Consider the following 19825-nt stretch of genomic DNA (forward strand, 5'->3'; position numbering starts at 1 on the left):
ACAGTGTTTTTATTTGGGTAACCTGAGTGTCTGTCAACCCACAACATTTGAAATAAATCCATCCAGTCTTTTGTTTGTGGTCCGCATAAGTTTTACCACAAAGAGAAAAATGCTCCGTTTCAAAATTTCTCAGTTTGTGACATCACAAGTTGGATTCTTTTAAGAAAATCCCCTCACCTACCCTGGTATCTCCACCCATGGACTTCACTTCCAGGCTAAAGCAAAACGTTTGCCATTTTTATTCTCTCTGCAGACGAGTGAAAACTCAGGGGGGCTGATTACATTTAAAGAGACACACACCAAAACGGAGCATTCAGAGAGAGCTGGTTTCTACAGCGTCACAAACCTCCTCTGGTGCTTGATTCATGTTATATTTGGACCAAAGCACAGCACAGAGGTTTCATTTAGACCACAGGGGAACTGTTTGAAATGGTGGAGAGGGAAGGAGCAACAACGAAGAAGAAGCAAGAATGAGCGCATTTAGACAAAAAAAGAGGACCTGGAAGAGTTTAATGAGACATTAGTATGCTCATGTAGTGTGTAGCTGTTGGACTGTCAGGGGTGTTTAGAGCAAGTTCAAGCTTATAGGGGAGTTATTTTAAGCTGCAGATAATGATTTCAACCATGAATCTATTTTCTCAACAAATCAAACTCTCGTCTTTAAAACAACAGAATTGTTTGAAGAATGCAGATCCTTACATTTCTACGCCTTCCTGACCTGCTGTGTTTTTTTTAACGGTAATATTAACCATAATAATATGATAATCCTTTGGCTTGAGTTTACAACCAGCAGACATTTGAGTTGTTGTGTAATACATGACTTCAGCGTCGATACACCTCTGAATTTTCAACGAGTCACGAATGTGTGCCTGGAAAAAATGTGTGTCAAATAGTTCATGTTGGTCTGGCACATGTTGTTTGAGATCCAAACTTCACTATTATATATTCCATACATCTGATTGGTTAAAAAAATACCACTAAGTCTGCCTGTGTTTTGGTCTTTCAGGTCCAGTCGTCCAGCGCCAAAATGGGCCGTCCTCAGAGGAGAGCGAGGCTCAGAGGAGGTACGATACACGGGCAGCTGCCTTTGCATTACATGAATACATGAGATATATATATTAAAAAAAGGACAGAACACATTTAGACAGAAATACAAAACTGTGATCCTCCTCATCTTCTAATGTCGATAAGAACAGTTCAGTAATCATCGATCATCATTTCAGTTGGTTATTATTTGATCAGAAGTGTCATTAGGAGCAGTGACATCTTTGCATTTCACAGGATGATGGAGCAGCATCAGATGGTGCACAAGGAGAGGGAGCGACGAACGTCTGGATCAGGTGAGGCCAAGACAAACACGGAACCCACTTTTATTAGCGCACACACTTTCTCTCTCTCTCTCTCTCTCACCCACACACACACACTCACACACTCTATTTCCTCCTCACACAACTCTGGAGATTCTCTGCTTGCTCCGAGCTCAGCAAACATTTAAGGAAAAAAAAGAAAAGGAAAACATGCCACAGAACACTCAACAGCTGTCAAGAAACAGCTCGGCAGAGGTTGTCAACGGGTATTTGCTCTTCTTTGTCGTGCTGTGTTAATCAGGGAAGTTATCCGTATTGGGTCGGGCAGAGCACACTTTACTCTCCCTCAGCAAACAGGTACTGGAATTTCAGGTATTTTATAATGATGACACGGTAGGTTTCTTGGAGGTAAACAGGCTTTCTGAACTGGTCTTTGTGTTAGTGTCTCCTCGCCTTAGTCCCAACCACAACTTCCCCAGTCTGTACGCCCTTATGCTTTTTTATCCATGCACATATAAATGTTCAAGTCTGCCCGGTAAACGCACACACAGACTTAAACATCTTCCTTTGTCCTCGCTGTGAGTGGCGATACCAGAACCCTCCTGTCCCTGCAACATGCTCTACTGCCATCTCTATCTTCCAGCTACTGTTGGGGGGGGAAATGCCATATGCTTTCTGATCATGGCTCAGTCATGTTGCATTCTGCTGCTTGTTATTTTTTACAATATTTTGATTCTTTCTTATTTGCTACTGGCTTCCGTTTTTTGGATTGCTCCTGATTTTCTCATCTTACTTGCTTGGTTGCTCAGTTGTTTGCTTTTCATTCTTCTCACGTTTTTCTCTTTTCTGTTTTCCTTTGTTTGTTGCCCTCCTTTCGTCCTCCTCTTCGTCTGCATCTCCTTTTTCTCTCTCTCTCTCGCTCTCTCTCTCTCTCTCTCTCTCTCTCTCTCTCTCTCTCTCACTCTCTCACTCTCTCTCTCTCTCTCTCTCTCTCCTGTCTTTCTCTCTCTGCCCGTCACAGTCGTTTCCACTCTCCAATATAAAGTCTCCACCCCTCCCACCCACCCAGACACTCCACCCGAGTACAGACAGTACAGGGCTAGCACACTGCCACCTTCCTACGTCCGTGTGGCCTCCTCCTCACCTCCCTCCTCCGCCTCCTCTCCTTCGCAGGAGAAAGAGGCGGGGGCTGCTAGGGACAAGGCCCAGCTTTCCTCCCAGCTCTCCACCTCGCTCGCCTCCGCCTTTTCCCCTGTTCAGGCAGGAGTGGCCACTATGGGCCGACAGGTCCGTCAGATCCCCTTGTCTCCCCCCACGGCTGCCCGCCACCTCTACCTGCAACAGCAGCTGCAGCAACAAGACATCATGCTCCCCCCGAAACACGGCACCTGGTCTGCCTCCCATTTGCAGCAAATGTACGCCCAGATGCCCCCCTCCTCCTCCCCTCCGGTCATGATGGCCATGCCTGTGAAGCAGGGCACGCCCCAACAGCCTTCCCTCCCCATGGCTCACCCCCTCCCACCCCTGAACCCCAGAATGAAAGCCCCACCTCTCGACCCCGGGGCTGCATCCGGCCCTCACCCGTACCCTCAGCACCAGCCCCACCCTCACTCCAACGGCCAACCAGACGACTCCTACACTCCTCACTCTCAGCACCTGCCACTCACCCCACAGTACTGCGAGGCCGTCCCCCTGCCTCCTCTGACTGGCCAAGCAGCCCCAGGCCCCGCCCCTCAGTACCCGTCCACCTTCCACCCTCAGCAGCAGCAGCAGCATCCGCCACCACAACAACAACATCAGCAGCAGCAGCAGCAGGTGTACTACCAGCAGGCCCAGCCCCCCAACACCACCAACACCTCCTCCTCCTCCTCTTCCTCGCCCCCCTCTTACACTGCCATGTCTGATGGGGGCTCGCCCAAGAAGACCCCCTCCCCAGTCCCCCAGCAGGCCCCCATGGCCAGCAGCAGTAAGTATGAGGAGGAGAGAGGAGGAGGTAGTCTCTCAGCAGAGGGATGTTACATGTGTTCGCTGTGTGCGTGTCTTATGTGTGTGTTACTTAAGTTACTGAATGCACTTCACCATTAATGTTACACAGAATCACTACAAAAAGGAACTTATTTCAAATGCACACAGTTTCTATAAGATAAGACACCTTTTACCAATGATAACAGTTATTAGTTATTGATTGATTTGATCACGTGAATCCCAGAATATCTGCCCAACCTCAGAGGAACTTATTTGGCACCACAGTTAGAACGGTGCGAAATATAATCAATCAATATTAAAATGATAAAGTGACAGACTGTATCTAAAGTTATCTGATGACGCTTTGCGTAAAGAGCAGGTTTTAAGTGTTACTTTTTGTTTTATTATTCAGACAGAGACACACAGCAGCATGAGCAAACACTTGGCAGCAATCAGAAAGAAAAACGTGATTTTAGAAATGGAAACCTCAAGCAGCAGCAGGCGGATTAGTGAAGGGCCTTCTGACTGAGTTTAGCTGAGAGAAGTGAGATAGTGCGAGAACCAGAGAAATACAAATGGGTGGAGAAAAACAGACTGCTAGACCAGGACAAGTACAGACTGCAACAACACAACAACAGATAATTGATAATCAATAATAATAGAAACATGATAATGTTAGCTATATCAGCTATGATAATGACCTGACCTCAGTCAAGCTCAACTGGTGTTTCACCTCTTGAAAACATCAAATCCTCAAAACTGGCAGTGGTATTACATCTTCCCTCATATAAAACGGTGACAGTCTAAACCTACTGGGATTCTCAACGTAACGCTGATTACTCTACATGCCCCTCGAAAGTAAACCAGACCATCGGCCCAAAGACTGAAAGTATCAACAGAGTCATTTCAATTGTCTGTCACTACGGTTGGAAATATACAGCATACAGACCGAAATGTTTCCCAGTGAGTCCCATGTAAGATTAAAAGATAGCAGGAGGAGATTTTTCGAAGAAGAATTCTCCATGTGCATGTGCAGGACAAGTTCAGCCGAGACAACAAGACGCCTAGTCTTTAATAAATAGGCAAAAAGAAGCTCAAGGTCTCCTCAAGCTGGTTAAAGATAAACAGGACAGACAAGGGAGAGAGAGGTTGATATGCAGCACACGGCACAATAGGGAATTGAATTCACTGCTATTACTGTAGGTGAGCTACTAGGTAGTCCGATGGTAGACTTTATTCCAGGTTAAGTTCTCCCCGAAAGGCAGATCCCTTTTTATTTTTACAAAATAAATTACATCTTTTACAATCATCTTTTACACGCTAAATCGAAGCTTAGTCAGGACTTTAATGTCAGTTGAGATTAATTTTGTTTTATTTAACCAGGTAATTAACCCATTGAGATCAAGCTCTCTTTCACATGGGTGACCTGGCCAAGAGGGCAGCAGCACACAGGCTTTTATAAACACTGAATTGAACTAAGACTTTTTTATTTTATTTTATTTTTTTACATATTCTGCCTATAAAGAAGCTTTTTTTGTCACAAGAGTTGTTAAGTCGTAGGTGGTGATTTTTATAAGTTCATCTCAGTGGCGCAGAAAGAATATTTTTATTGTTTTATGTGGCTGCCACTGTCACTTTTACTGGCAATGTCAGTGACTCTGTGAAAGAACAATAAGCAGCTCTGTGTGTCTCACAAGCACTTTAGAAACCACCAATGTCCATTCAAAACTCTCCCTGCTTGCAACTGACTTACCACACAATTATACTTTAATTCAGCGGCTGTAAAGTCTAACATGAAAGCCTTTCTTTACAGTTTAGCTAATAATTTCAGAACGGCTAATTCACCAATTGCTGCCAAAGAAAAATCTATCCAATGTTAGGCACTTGTTTGGTTCTAGTTATACAAAGAGATGGTCAGGGATTCTTCAAGAAACCTCAAGGGGAGAAAAAAAGATCAGTTGACCCCACAGCCATTAACCAGAACCAAACTTTGCCCCTCCCAGGCCCTCCTGTCTCTGCAGGTCACCCCGCCATGCTTTCTGTGGCTCCTCCTCCAGCTGTAGCTCCTGCACCCATGGCTGGTCCTCCAGCCCCTCCACCACCTCCGGGTCCACCGCCACCGATGGCAGTGCCCCCACCTATGCCCCCTCCACTGCCAACCGGTGGAGGGCCTCCAGGGGGCCCGCCAGGGCTCCAGCAGCAACCCTCAGGACTGGCTGCCGCACTGGCTGGAGCCAAACTGCGTAAAGTACATAGGGTGAGGAGGGGTTAAAGCTGAGGAGATGAAGATCCAGTGTTTCTTAGTTTATCTCTTTCGAGGTTAATTGTTGAAGCTTTGACATTTGTATATTTAAAGGGAGGGGCGAAAGGTAAAGAAACCACCACAAATAAGACATCCGACACCCATATTATACTGTGTTCCTCAGGATGAGAGCAGTCCGCCGGGGTCTGGTGGCAAAAGCGATTCCAACCGTTCCAGTGGTGGCAGTGGTGGTGGTGGGGAGGGCTTGATGCAGGAGATGAATGCCTTACTAGCTCGCAGGTAATGAGGCTATACAAATACACACCCTTTACCTTTCCCCTCTATTAATCATACTGTGGAACATGATAAACTACCTGTTCTGTCAGCCTTTCTGTCAACACTTTTTTGTTACTCTTCCTAGTTCAAAGGACTTTGGCAAAAGGAAAAATCTTTTTGTAAATTGTCCATGACCTGTTTTTCTGTAACAGTCACATAAATATCTCGATGTACATCTCAGCATTTCCTTTGTTTCCCATTTTACAGACGGAAAGCTTCAGAGAAACCTGATGAAGTAAGTGTTGTGCCTTAAAGCGTAATTCGACATTTGGGTAAACTATTGTTGTTACTGTAAATATCTGCTATTTAGATTAAGCTAGCCAGTTAGCTTAGCAGTCTGCACCTCTACAGCATATAATTAAATACTCAAACGTGTTAAGGCTATACAAAAACTGAAGCTAAATGTATTTAAACCACATCCTGGAGTTTTTTAAAACACGTGTGAATAAGCGAGCTGAAAAGGTGTTTGTACACGAAGCATAGCTAGCTTTGCCCTACATTTTCTTTGTGCTAAACTAAGCTAGCCAGTAACTGGAAAATGCTATATATAAAGCATACATATGAGAGTGGTATGTATTTTCTCAAATAACGCATTTCTCATTTAAGCAACAAGGCAAATAAGCAGTTAGCCCAAAGATTAGGTTAATGTGCTAATAAATATCTCACTGTCCTGCAGGACGACTCCAGTGGTCGAGGACCAGGTCAGCAGAACTCAACAGGTAGAGAAACAAATACTTGTGCATAAAGAAGCTTAATTATTTTTGTGATATGTAAAATACAGATTTTTAAGATATCATGCTACATTACCAGATGCTGTGAAAAAGCCATGGGAGCGATCCAACTCTGCAGACAAGTCATCACTGGTGTCCAGGTGTGTAGAAAGTCAGAGGAGTGCAGTAGAAGTGTGCTGAAGATTGCATTTTGCAACCACATAATTAACCCCAGGGATTGAAGTATGAAACTGTAAAGTTGCTCTAGTTCTACAGCTACGATGCATACTGTATAAGAGATAGTGCTCATGCTTATGCACTTCAAAAAAACGTCTGCTTTTGTTTTCACTCACTTTATGCTTGTCCTGCAGAGTGAGACCCATCGGCAGCACTAGTGAATCAGACACAGAATTTGACAGGATGAAACAGGTTGGCACAATTTTCTAGCGTGTTTTGCTGCATTCAGTATTGAATGGGATTCGTACAGTGTAGCTAACTAAAGCCTTTACACGCCCTGTGTAAGACAACTCACAAGCATGTCTTATTTTGCAGGAAATTTTGGATGAAGTTGTACGTGAGTTGCATAAGGTGAAAGATGAAATCATAAATGGTGAGCACTGCAGCACTTGTAAAGTTTATTGCATCAATCTTTCATCGTTTCCACACATCTTTCAAAGCTCCATGACACCATTCATAATTTATATAATTAAAATTTTATTTTCCCATATGTAGTGCATGAAATGAATACAAAGAACGTATTAAAGTACTTTGTTTTTTTCTTGCAGCCATCAGACAAGAAATAGGCAGAATCAGTACATCCTAATCTCACCTGAGCAGCAGAGGGGAGGAAGAGCCAGAAGAGGAAGGACTTGCAGATGCACAGACACGAGGACCTGAGAATGTTCTCTCAATGTTTCTGTGACCTCGCAACGTCAAGATGCAGGGTGCAGAGATGTTGTGCCAACATTTGAGTCTGCTGGACAGCGAAAAAATGGAAGAAAGAATCAGAGAAAAGACAGAGAGAGAGAAGGGGAAGGAAGTTAATGAAGAGTAGCAGAAGAAGAACAAGGATAAAGAAAGGTTGAAAAGATTGACGAACTCAAACCGAGGATGAAAAATAAATATGAACTAATGAACAAAGGGACTTTCGTGCAGAATTCAGTGTCGTGGTCCTCGCTGTGCACCTATAGACTCAGTCAGCCTGGTGTTGCAACTCTTTGTTCTCTGTTCAGTCCAAGTCTTAAGAAGAAAATATTTTTGTTTTTTACTGTTTTATTATTTAAAAAGCTGTGGTGGTGATAATGACGATGCTGTTGATGACAATGAGTATTTTATTGATATTATAGAAGGAGAATGGATTCTTGCACACCATTTTTATCAGCCTTTAATATTTTCTATTACGTTGATTAGGTTTTTTTCCCCCCCTAATTGTTTGATAATAACAAGCACAATATGGGTCAATGGTGCTGCAGACTCACTTGCCCCTGACTGGCATAATTTAAAAAAAAAAAAAAGAAGGAAAAAGTCGCTTTTTATGACAGTGTTCATACTGGTGTTGTGTGTCCAACCTTTTTTCTTTCTTTTTTTTCAGATGTTGAAAATGTGTCAATGTAGAACCACAATGAGCAACTTTAATTACCTCTTTCATTCACATCCAGTGCGTAATGCATTATTGATAAGGAGTTTTTTTTGTTTGTTTTGGGGGGGAGGGGGGACAATTAATCTACAACACACAATAACTCTGCTCTACAACTCCAGTGTGACCGAGGAGTACGTTTCTCTCTACCTGTGTGAGATCATAAAAACATGGGGATCGTTCACAAAACAGGCCCATATCTGTAAATGTGCCACCAGGTTTTACATAGTTATAAAACAATGTAGTTCTATCTATTAGTCATCCTATGCTTTGTGAACCTCCCAAGTATGCATGAGCCCCCCCGTTTCTATTAATGTTTTTGGTTTGGAAAAAAAAAAGAAAAAGAAAAAAAAAAACACGAACGGTGGTACATTTATTATTGTGGTTTGTTTCCATGAAGATTCCCCTTTCTATGTATGAGATGTGGTAGCAGTGTGGTCAGGAGGGGGGAGGATGAAATGGATGAGGTTGCTCTGGCAATATGCAAATCTAATCTAGAGAAGAATGTGCAGAAAGTGAATGATAGGTGTATGTGATGGTAGTTTAATGTGTCTCTGAAGGAAGGATGTGGTTGAAACTTGGTTGTTGCCTTCTATCCACTCTGTTCGCTCTCAACTCTGTTCTGATTTCAAAGCTGGAAGTAAATTCATTCAAACAAAAACAATAAGATGTGTAAGCCATTTACACAATATCTTAAGGTGTCCGTTTCTTCTCGTGTCCTACTCTGTGCAACAGAATTAAACAAAAACAAATTCAATCAAAGTGTACAAAATAATCGTTGAGTTAAACCAAATAAATCGGATTACCCCCCCAGAAAAAAAAAACATACAAGAAAACTCAAACTCATTTTACTTATTTTTTTTAATACAAACAAAAATCATCTTATCAAACAACACAGATTAATTTATCCACACAGCGGCTGAACAAAACAAACACTTCCATATCGAAGCTCTGTAATCAAATTTAATTTAACAAAGGGTTGAGTGAGTCATGTTGATAAGCTGAGCTTTTTTTTTTTTTTTTTTTTGCCTGATCAACATGAGGGTTTCAAGTATGCATCATTGCACCAGCTATTTATGCAGTGAATGCTTGGCATTATCATACAAGCTATCTTGTGTTGCCTGGATACTCACAATAAGAACAAATATAATTGTTGTGTCGCTCTTTCGTGCCTTTGATATCAGCAAACAAACTAGTTGCTGGTACATTAGTCACTTCAAAAGAAAGATGATGTGAAGTGGAGATCTTTGACTTCATGGATCCAGAAGCCCAATGTAGCAGAATTGCCCAAGTAAGCTGTTTCTTTGTGGTCACAAGCGGACACCATCGTCGACAGACTGAACATTTCTTGTTCAGCTATTTGCTGAGATGCATAAAAAAAGACCAACTGGATGTTTCAAGAATCCCTAATCTTACAGGGCCAAAACTATCAATTCTTAAAGAATGACTTTGTATGTTATAAAGTGATTCTGTTCCTTTCCCCTTCTCTGTACATGTGATCACTTTACAGCACAATAGAGCTGCCAACAAGCATTTGGAGTCACTGAAGAAAGGCTCTTCTCAGTGGGAGGTAAGTTTCAATGCTCATTTCCACTTTGTTAAAACCATTTTTGTATGTATGAGTATGACATGATTCTCAGAAGAAAACAAAACAAAACCAGAGGGAGTGATGGTGTAAAAATATCAGAATTTCACAATCTAATCCTCTAAAGAAATGTATTTTTATGTTAAATACAGATCTGTTGTCTTTTATGGCCAATAGGAAATAATATGCCATTATTTCCTAAAAGAAGGAAATACACAGAGCTGGAGTAGAAACATTAATAAATAAATAAAGGGGTAAAGAGTGATCATGGTGTTTCCTCTGAAAAACTAAAGGTTAAAAAAAAACTGACAATCTAGCACAAAAACATTTTACGAAAAATAATAATTCAAATATAGACTATACTACTGTTTCATTGTGGTCTATAGATTTATAACCGCTGAGATTCACATTCTTTACAAAAAGAAAGTATACCAGTCTCAGATCTACTCATGCTTGCTCAGTTTGTACTCCCGCTTGATCCTGGCGTAGGGGCCGATGCTGTCGTCACACACAAAGTCCCACAATACCCGGGTCCAGGAAGTGTGCTGAGGCAGGGAGTCGTAATACTCTGCAGCAATTTGTTTGACCTACAAATAATTAGAAGAAAAAATAAAGTACTGTAAATCTCTGAAATTACCAGATTACATTGACAACAGCACCTCAGAGTCTAACTTTGGTCTAATTCAATATGGAAAAAATGGTAGTTGTGTCAAAAGGCAGGTATCCATTTGAATCCTGTTATGCAGTAGTTGTGCCAGCAGGTAATTAGTTACAAACTCTGGCCTTTTATCGAATACATCTTTGCATTTTGAAGGACAGGAGAGGCCTGTCTTATCTGACCCACATCTTGTTGGTGGTGTAAAGGTTGCACACATTCTTCAAACTTAAACCTATAGTTCTGTTGGTAATTAAGTCATGATTTATCACGGGTCTCACCTGAGGTAGTTTGCTGCCAGGTATGCTGGGGAAGTCGTGGTGCTCCATGTGATACCCGACGTTGAAGGTGATCATGTTGAGGGGTCCATAGTAAGAGTACGTCTCATGTCCCTTCAGGAACATGTAGTGCTCGGCTATGAAATGTCCAGAGATAGGATGCAGTCCCATGCACAGAACAGATCCAGCTATGAGGTAAACAATAGGCTTCAGCCCCCACAGGTAGTAGATTATTAAGTCTACTATGAGCTGAACAACTGCGTTCTGGATCTCTAGCTGACACACCGGTTTTGGATTGACCACCAGCGGGCGGAGAGCGTAGAAGAAGGGCTGCAGGAAGAGCCAGAGCAACTTCCTGGCTGGGGTGCAGAAGAACCATCCCTCAATATCAGTGGGGATATCTACGTCCAGTTGGTCTCCTCCAAGATACCGATGGTGGTCAATGTGATACTTCTTAAAGGAGGCGGAGTACGGCAACCCGATGGGCAGGTTGGCCCACATGGCAAACCAGCGGTTCCACTTAGCCAACTTGTTTCCAAACGCCACATTGTGAGAGATGTCGTGGATGGCCAGAGTCAGGGAGTGGTTGATGCAACCTCCAAAAGCGTATGCCCAGAAGAAGATCCACTTCCAGGAGAGGTCGCGCACAAGGTAGCAGGCCAGGAACTGGGTCAGCACCATGCCTGACACCACCCACTTCAACTGTGGATCTGGCCCCATCAGAGACTTGATCTCTGGGTATTTTGCTGAGGAGCAAACATACAGGTTAAAGGTGTTGTGAAAACAAGCGTTAACATCTACAAACAATGGGGGAAGTGAGGTTGGTAAATAAGTGCAAAAAGAGAGAAAGATTAGCGGTTAAATAAGTCTCTCAATTAAAGCGACTGCATACCAGACCCTCTCCTGGGGCGAGACCCGCTGACAAAAGTCACTTTTAATTGGCAGAGGTGTTGTTGTGCTGAGGGACACGAAACTTGGAGAGGTACGAGGCAGATACTCAAACGCATCGACTGTTTGGTGCTGTTGCTATGTTGTTTATTCAGAGCCTCTACTCATTAGAAAACAGATGTAGTGTTTTGTTATACTGACCACACCTAACCCACTCAGTTCAGGTAGGATTGGTCTAATATGTATGGAAAATATAGAATCTAAAGGGTTTAGAAATGACCAGAAACTATCACCTGTAGTCGCATGCAAATGCAGTGTGCTTCTTTGTTTTAAGCTCACTTGTGTTATGCTTTTATGCAAACTGGAAATGGTTTTAAAAAAACACACACACTAGCACCTGATTTCAGCGGCTGGTTGGTCTTCCCTTTCCTGACCTTTTCATTCTGGTAATGATTAAAGAGAAGAGTTCCCTCCATGGCAGCTCATTTTAAAACACTTAATAAGAAAGAGCATTAATATCATATCTCAATCATTCTCATCTCTTTTGCATGATTTGAACCCACCTCAGATAGTGCATTTGCTTAAACTATTTATGGCTATAGGGGCTATACATCCTCTGGTGTTGGCTTTGTTCAATAAGTAACCAACATCATAAAAGAAACTGTTTAAACTCGTTCAAGCCTCCGCACAGAACATGCCGTAAAGCCATCAAGACATTATTTCCACTTGACCATGTCGAAGCAACCAAAACTCTCACATTTAGTTCAGTGTCACGACCACTTCTGCTCCTGTGATGGAGAGCTCTGATGTTGTTGATGTGGTAATGTAAAACTCATCAAGTGCCAACCTGCACTGAACCACAGCAATGACCCAATTCATGAAAAACCACGCGCCAATCAAACACTGCTATGGAAATGTAAAGGAAGTGAGGCAACCGCAACCTCTGACACTACTTTTAACCCACACAGGAGTATAATGGAAAACACAGTTTAATAATTCAAGAATCATTATTGTTTTCCAACCAATCACCTTTTGAGATGAGTCTTTCACACCAGCAGAGTGACAATGAAACTGCTGGACAAAGCGAAGGATCAAATATACATCAACAGGTTAAGAGCTTGTTCACTTAAACTGTTTCAAATCAGATGACATGATGAATAAAACAAGACACGTGCATAAACAGCCTAAGATGTGCTTTCGGGCGTTTTTTTTTTTGGTGAATTAATGTTATTTTCAACAGGGATCCTCCCTGAGCTGCTGACTTTCATGAAGCCTTTCTTCTCACTTCATGCAGTGTTGCATCTGTGTTTGTCATGAGCTGGGAATGTGTCCTGTTACCTAGTGAGCCCAAAGGCATTGTCAACTGCACCTGCTATCAGTATGCTGGTATAGTGCTACAAGTCAGAGAAAAAGATGACAGAGAAGCAGATTGTTTTACATCTGAGGTCTTGAGGTCAAAGCTTCTGAGTGTTTTTTCTCGCAATAGCAAAAAAAAGGTGGTAAGTGAGACTGAAACCTTGTATGTTTAAAGTCATGCCTTTACATATGGGTGAATGGATTCATCTGCTGCTGATCTCTAAACACCCTCTTTTCAAAAGAAGCTTTTTCACACATAATGCCATGAAAATAATGAATACAACGCAGCCTTCTCATTAGGATGCGGTGGGAATGTTTTTTTTCTTTTAATTGCCATGTGCATATCATGTAAAAAAAAAAAGGGAAAAAAAGAAAAAGAAAAACCTCAAACAAGTCAATAGACCATGTTAAGCTTACACATCTGCGGTTTCTATTAAACAAAAAGATTTCATATTTTATCATTTCCATCAATAACTCATACAAAAAAAAATCTGACATCATCCTTAGTTGATTGTCAGTTTCTACATCGCCTCTGCATCCATTGTCGACTGTAACTCGTTAGGCAACAGCTAGTAAACAGGTTTAACCGGCTACGATTTTATAAGTCGGCTGTGGTCAGAGAAAAATGCTACTACACAAGCTTTACATTTTACTACGTTTGTTCACTGAGTTTTTTTTCTGTTCTTACCCAGGATTTCTTTTCTTCTTGAAGTGTGCGGCTGGTCATTGTAGACCCATTCAAAGTCGTTTCTTCCACCTGTCTTTTCCATGACTATCTCTGCGGAGTTTTAAGCGACTGGCTGTGCAGCATTGTGTGTCATCAAGCCTTCACCGTGCCGGGCACACCCACTCACACGGGTTACAGGTGTAGAAGTTGAAGGTGGGTTTGCAAGCGCCACTCCTGTGGGGGCGGGGCTTAAATCGAGCACCTGCTGTTATTTATGTAAACTTAAACGCAACAACGTGTTAAATTACGTGTTCTTTTTTGTTTTCCTGCACTGTTTTACTTTGATGAGAGACCCACATAATTAATGCTACCGTAATTAAAACGCTGTTAAACATCAGTATAACTATTAGGTTGACACAGAATAAAATGACGATAATGTCTCTTGAAAACAAAAAATACTTACTACCACCCATATTAAGGTTGATATCTACATTTAAATACAAAAAAGGCTGGAGAAGTTTATTGATTTATAATTTAATCGACTAGTTTACCCCACCCCACCCCGTTTTTTTCGTTATAGCCAAATTATGTAGCCTAGTTTTAGGTTTTAAATAGTTCTCCAAGATGAACCAAACATTTTTCATAGGGCTATTTATATTTGGCCTCTGGGATTAGATACTTTTATGTTAGTGTTTGTGTAATGGTGTAGGCCTACTTGTGTTTAAATTTAATTTTCCATTCAGTTCATAACTTCATTGAACTCAATTTTATTTTGCTCATTAATGTCTTGCGAAATAAGAAGATAATATAAAATCTATCTGCCCCTTTTCATACAAGATTTGAGATGTTATGATTGTATTTAATTGTATTGTTTGGTCGATGAATGAAATACATGTACAAACAAACAAGAAAAATATCTAACAAATTGAAAAAGTCTACTTTAATAGAATAATTATTATTAATAAAATGCAAACTGAACATTGGATAAAATGTTTAATGGCACAATAAAGAACATACATTTCAATTCAAGACTCAAGACTTCTTGGGCTATTCTTCCAAATCGTTTACAACCGTGTTCACAGAAGAATGAAAACGTTGTGCAGCATCATATATACTGCAAATATATTACTATTAGTAATATAATATATTTACAGTATACAGTAATATTATATTAGTACAGCATATAACGTTTGAGCTGAGCGTTCTTTGGCCCAAATCTCGCGAGACTGCATAATTGGAGCACTGTGTCTACGACGAGAGTACACTAGTAGAGAGTTGTTGTTGGAGAGGGAGGAGGAAGGCTGAGAGTAGACAGGAGGGAAAGCGATAGTGTAAAAAAAGAAAACATAGAATAGGAGGAAATATTAAACTCATCATGGCATCGGGAGATACCCTGTACATAGAAACGGACGGGTCGGACATGCCTGCGGAAATAGTGGAGCTGCATGAAATCGAAGTGGAGACCATTGAGACAACAGTTGTTGGAGACGACGATGAACACCAGCCGATGATCGCCTTACAGCCTCTTGACACGGACGATCCGAACTCCCTTCACTCGCACCAAGAGGTGATTTTAGTGCAAACAAGAGAGGAGGTGGTGGGTGAGGATGACTCTGAACTACACACGGATGACGGATACGAGGACCAAATCCTGATCCCCGTGCCCGCTGTGGAGGAGGACTATATTGAACAGACTCTGGTTCATGTCGCGGGGAAAAGCTCCTCGACAGGCCGGATGAAGAGAGCTGGAAGCGGAAAGAAAGCGGGCAAAAAGAGCTACCTAAGCGGTGGAGAAATGGGCAGAAAGTGGGAACAGAAACAGGTCCAGATAAAGACTTTGGAGGGGGAGTTTTCTGTGACTATGTGGGCTTCGGGTAAGTTCAGACTGAATTCCTGCAACCTCGCTTTGTTCTCGTCGTGTGACCGGGCCTCGCTGGGGCCTCGTCCTCCGCTAAACTAGGATTAATTTCCCCATCTTTGAGCGAGTGTAACGTCATTTGAAATGTTTTTGTTTTTATGGGAAGCCATGTTTTATGTGTCGATGGGCGCCGCCATATTTCCCCGGTCTAGAAAGTATGGCGGCCCGAAAAAATGGCGTTTATTTGGCCGACGAACATGGCGGCGAGAGTGGGAGCGAGTGCAGCTGGCTCCGCTAGGCCGCTGTGGCGCAGTTCAGTTAAACTGTAACGGTGGTGGTGCCTTCAGGGACCCTCGGACTTTACACCTCCCAGGCTTTTAAAAACGGCATACTGTATGTTCAAATAGTTTAAAAGAATAAGACCATGTGCTCATTAAATAACTTTAACAGAACTGTGTTCAACCATAGAGAGTACTACTTGATTTTAACGTTGTTGTTATTTTAGACGTGTTATCTTTAAAAAAATACATGAATCCTAGAGTTGAAAGTATTTTTTAAGCCCTAAATTTCGTGTACATAATTGTTACATAATACCGTTTTTGCCTCGTTAACAAACGTTTTTTAACATTAACGACACTGAGTTGTAAACAATAACCCAAAATAGTTAGTTAAAATGTATTTTTCATTGTTGGGGGGGGGGGGGGGGGGGGGGCTGAAAATGTTTTTTTATCAATTTTTTCCACGTGGTTTTGGTATTGTTTAAGTGATCAGCAAATCTGTTCCTCTTATCCAGATGACAAAAAAGACATAGACCATGAAGAGCAGATCACGGGGGAAAACTCTCCCCCGGATTATTCTGAATACATGACCGGAAAGAAGCTTCCTCCTGGAGGCATCCCAGGCATCGACCTGTCAGACCCCAAACAGCTGGCAGAGTTTGCTCGGTAAGAGCCAATGTTGATGTTTACTCAGACCAATGTTAATGTTTACTCAGACTTCTGACTTAACAGCTGTGATAAGAGAAGTATACTACTCATAGATAGATAGATAGATAGATAGATAGATAGATAGATTTATCAAAAGCCAGTTAAGGAAATGTTATTTAAAATAACACAGACAGTTTGTTATTTCTGATCAACCAGTGGTTAAACCAGTACATGTAGTACACCGATATGAGTCTCTGCTGACCTGAAAACATTTGCATGTCTGTGAACACACTCTAAAGTAATGTTGCTGGCCTGCATAAGCCGACAGCTTACAAAAAAATGTGTATACTGCAAGTGTGACAGACCCAAGATATTTAGGCACCTTGTTTTTGTTTTTTTAGGGCAGCTATGACCTCACAAAGGGAAGCACTTCGGTTATTAAAACAGAAGACATTGTCGTTTCTTTCTGCACATAACGATCAGAGTATGCACAGCTTCTCCCTTGTGTTGTTACTATGGCTACAATGATGCATTTGGTGTGTCACTTAAGCGTTGGATCCATTCTTCATTTTGCTTCTGAACAGTATGATTTTCTACAAATAAGGAGTATACATTTAACAACAAAAGACACAAAGGGGACAGCAAAGTTAATAAACTTCCTAAAAGTCATGAAGAAAAGTCATCAACTGGTGCAAAAGAATTCACCTAAATGATGTATCTGTCCTGTGGTTGATGGCAGTAGTTCATCTTAACTCAGAAAGCAGCTGTTGTCAAACTTCAATGAGAAACTAAAGTGCAGTTTAAATGTTGTGCTGGGCCCTGATCTGATTTCCAGTCCTTTGACTATCACATAACTGTGTATGTAACACAATGTGGAGGCAGTTTTTTAACAAAAAAAAAATCTGTGTGTATTGTGTGTCTGTAATGATGTCTTCTTTATTGTCCTTGCAGAATGAAGCCAAGAAAAGTAAAAGAAGACGATGCACCCAGAACGATAGCCTGCCCACACAAAGTGAGTGCAGACTTGTATTTATTTCTCCAGTTGACACCGAGCCGCACGCGACATTAAATACACAATGTCTGTATTTGCCGCGATTCTATTTCGAGAGCTGCTCTGTTAAGTGAATGCTGTATGTCCCGGGTGATTTGTGACATCTTGTTTTGTTCCCTCTCAGGGATGTACCAAGATGTTCAGGGACAACTCAGCCATGAGGAAGCACTTGCATACCCACGGGCCTCGCGTGCACGTCTGTGCAGAGTGTGGCAAAGCCTTCGTGGAGAGTTCAAAACTGAAGAGACATCAACTTGTACACACGGGAGAGAAACCTTTCCAGGTGAGTTCCTTCATTTTGTTCCCTCTTTCCACTGGATGAAGATTGTTTCTGTGCGTTTCGTTAGCAAAAAGAAATGTGTTCATACTTTCAGGTAATATTTGCTAAACTCTCTTTTTATTGGCTGAGTTCTTTACATCACTTGATGTTGGTGTTTATCTGTGAGCCAAGCTGAGGCAGCAGCATTAACTCAATCTCTTGTATCCAGTGCACATTCGAGGGCTGCGGGAAGCGGTTCTCTTTGGACTTTAACTTGCGCACACATGTGCGTATACACACTGGAGACCGCCCCTATGTCTGCCCCTTCGACGGCTGCAACAAAAAGTTTGCCCAGTCAACCAACCTGAAGTCTCACATCCTCACACACGCCAAAGCAAAAAACAACCAGTGAAGCAGCCTGGAGCCCAGACAAACACGACAACATGAGCAAGCACTGGAGGACTCCACTTGTATCTCCACTTCTCGACAGACGCATTGGAGTGTCGGCTTGGTGAGAGAAGAAGTCCCCTTTGTTTCTCCTCTCGGTGAAATGTTTAAAAAAAAAACTTTTTGGAACTCTTTGATATCTGTATGGAGGTTTGAACAAGGAACTCGTGAGAACCCCGACCCCCTCAGGCATCTTTCCTTACCTTGGCGCTACCTGGATGGAACAATGTACGGTTTCTTCTTGTGAAGATGTTACTTCAAGGATCTGCGCCTCAACAAAAACGTATTTATACCTTATCTCAGCCAGTTAAAAGTTTTTGCAATAAATGTCAAATTTGCATTGATCCTCTGCAATGACACCTTTTCAATTTTTGTACTTTCCCCAATACATGTGTATACGTGTGCATATTGTACACTGTCTGACATAAGCTCTGTGGTAAAGTATGTGGTGAAAGCGTCCCTAGAGACTTCATGGACATTTCACACCTTATTTCTCCCCCCCTTCATGTGAGTGTGTTTCAAGGGAGAGTCGGATGGTCTTTCATATTTTCATTTTGTACAACGCAATATCAAAATCATGTAGAAAATAGCCATGTGATTTTCCAATAGTGATCACTGATTAAAATGTTTTTTTCCCCCCTCCTTGCACTACCCTTACGAAAGTGTCATTTTTCTATTCATTATTAAATTTCAACCTCTATAGTTCCTGTGTTTTTTATTTTATTTTTATTATTTGGCTGTTGAATAAGCCAGGTCAATGAAAAAATATATGAAAAACATAAGTATGAAGGTTTGACAATCAGAGCTGGTGTTTATTTTATACTCAGACTTTTTATAACAATAATAATTTATACTTTATTAATCCCACGAGGGGAAATTCGGTCTAGAAAAGTTGGTTTTATGAAGCTTAATGATAAATGAAAGATTTGAAGGTTTATGTTGGATGTTACTTTAGCTCAGTCACTGGATGAAGTACTTCACTCAGTATATTCTCTTTTAGACTGATGGGAAGGAATAACAAGGACATTAAAAGGGTTCTCTCCTCATCACTTATTTTCTTTAATTAAGCAATTTGAAAATAGCACCAATACAGCAGCTTCATTACTTAAACCAACGCTTTGTGTTTGTTTAACACACGTTACCACGAGCAGTTCAGAGGGTGTCACAAATTATGTTGGATTTTTAAATAAATCTTTTGAGCTAAATTGCGTACTTTGTTGGGTCCAATCTTAAATATGTGTTGCAAACTAATCTGCAGTTATCATGGCACCAATACAACTTAATGACCACAATCAAATGATTTCAATAATGGAAACAATAATGAACATATACTTTCACATACTTAAAGCTATGATTGGTCTTCAAAAAAGTCATGTTGATACCTCAAATAACATAATTACTGTGATAGTAAAATCCTAAAGGTAAGATTTTACAATCACAGAGAAAAATAACTATAACACTTTGCCTAAAATCCAAGAAGTTTCTGATAAAACAAATCCAGAAATGTTCTCCAAAAGGTTTGACATTAGTGACAACACATGAACATTATTAAAATATCACAATAAAATACTCAAGAATGTTAGCAAGATAAGATTATAATGATTTTCATAAATTTTGTACTGAACAAAAAATCTGATGAAAATGGATGACAGTTTTCAA

At 41.3% G+C, this 19825-nt stretch overlaps 3 protein-coding genes across 4 annotated transcripts in view; 2 read left to right on the top strand and 1 right to left on the bottom strand.

Annotated features, from left to right (window-relative positions):
* evla (Enah/Vasp-like a) overlaps window positions 1–7939 on the top strand; it is a 35047-nt gene extending 27108 nt beyond the window's left edge. For both annotated transcript variants that reach the window (XM_079370164.1, XM_079370163.1), the window contains exons 4-14: window positions 1007–1064; window positions 1282–1340; window positions 2329–3273; window positions 5276–5529; window positions 5699–5814; window positions 6058–6085; window positions 6527–6569; window positions 6661–6721; window positions 6932–6989; window positions 7113–7170; window positions 7346–7939. In XM_079370164.1, the coding sequence (XP_079226290.1) occupies window positions 1007–1064; window positions 1282–1340; window positions 2329–3273; window positions 5276–5529; window positions 5699–5814; window positions 6058–6085; window positions 6527–6569; window positions 6661–6721; window positions 6932–6989; window positions 7113–7170; window positions 7346–7383 (1718 nt within the window). In that variant the 3' untranslated portion in view covers window positions 7384–7939. The remainder of the gene's footprint in view (window positions 1–1006; window positions 1065–1281; window positions 1341–2328; window positions 3274–5275; window positions 5530–5698; window positions 5815–6057; window positions 6086–6526; window positions 6570–6660; window positions 6722–6931; window positions 6990–7112; window positions 7171–7345) is intronic.
* Window positions 7940–9968: 2029 nt separating this feature from the next.
* Window positions 9969–13847, bottom strand: degs2 (delta(4)-desaturase, sphingolipid 2). Its single transcript, XM_079370240.1, has 3 exons — window positions 13647–13847; window positions 10718–11460; window positions 9969–10368 (listed from the first exon to the last, which is right to left on the bottom strand). The coding sequence occupies exons 1-3, from the start codon at window positions 13726–13728 to the stop codon at window positions 10225–10227; spliced, it is 969 nt and encodes a 322-aa protein (XP_079226366.1). The 5' UTR covers window positions 13729–13847; the 3' UTR covers window positions 9969–10224.
* Window positions 13848–14864: 1017 nt separating this feature from the next.
* yy1a (YY1 transcription factor a) lies at window positions 14865–18868 on the top strand. Its single transcript, XM_079370445.1, has 5 exons — window positions 14865–15499; window positions 16277–16427; window positions 17361–17421; window positions 17585–17743; window positions 17949–18868. Exons 1-5 carry the CDS (start codon window positions 15001–15003, stop codon window positions 18129–18131), a joined length of 1053 nt encoding a protein of 350 aa, XP_079226571.1. The 5' UTR covers window positions 14865–15000; the 3' UTR covers window positions 18132–18868.
* The last annotated feature ends 957 nt before the right edge of the window (window positions 18869–19825 follow it).

Source organism: Symphodus melops (assembly GCF_947650265.1).
Source record: "Symphodus melops genome assembly, chromosome: 19".
Classification (NCBI taxonomy): domain Eukaryota; kingdom Metazoa; phylum Chordata; class Actinopteri; order Labriformes; family Labridae; genus Symphodus; species Symphodus melops.

Excerpts from the sequence above, each read along its gene's own strand:
- degs2 (XM_079370240.1), bottom strand. The coding sequence starts at position 13,728 with ATGGAAAAGACAGGTGGAAGAAACGACTTTGAATGGGTCTACAATGAC. Across the intron at positions 11,461-13,646 it reads AAGAAGAAAAGAAATCCTGG|CAAAATACCCAGAGATCAAG; the intron begins GTAAGAACAGAA and ends TTTGCTCCTCAG. Across the intron at positions 10,369-10,717 it reads CTGGCAGCAAACTACCTCAG|GTCAAACAAATTGCTGCAGA; the intron begins GTGAGACCCGTG and ends AATTATTTGTAG.
- yy1a (XM_079370445.1), top strand. The coding sequence starts at position 15,001 with ATGGCATCGGGAGATACCCTGTACATAGAAACGGACGGGTCGGACATG. Across the intron at positions 15,500-16,276 it reads TGTGACTATGTGGGCTTCGG|ATGACAAAAAAGACATAGAC; the intron begins GTAAGTTCAGAC and ends CCTCTTATCCAG. Across the intron at positions 16,428-17,360 it reads CAGCTGGCAGAGTTTGCTCG|AATGAAGCCAAGAAAAGTAA; the intron begins GTAAGAGCCAAT and ends TTGTCCTTGCAG.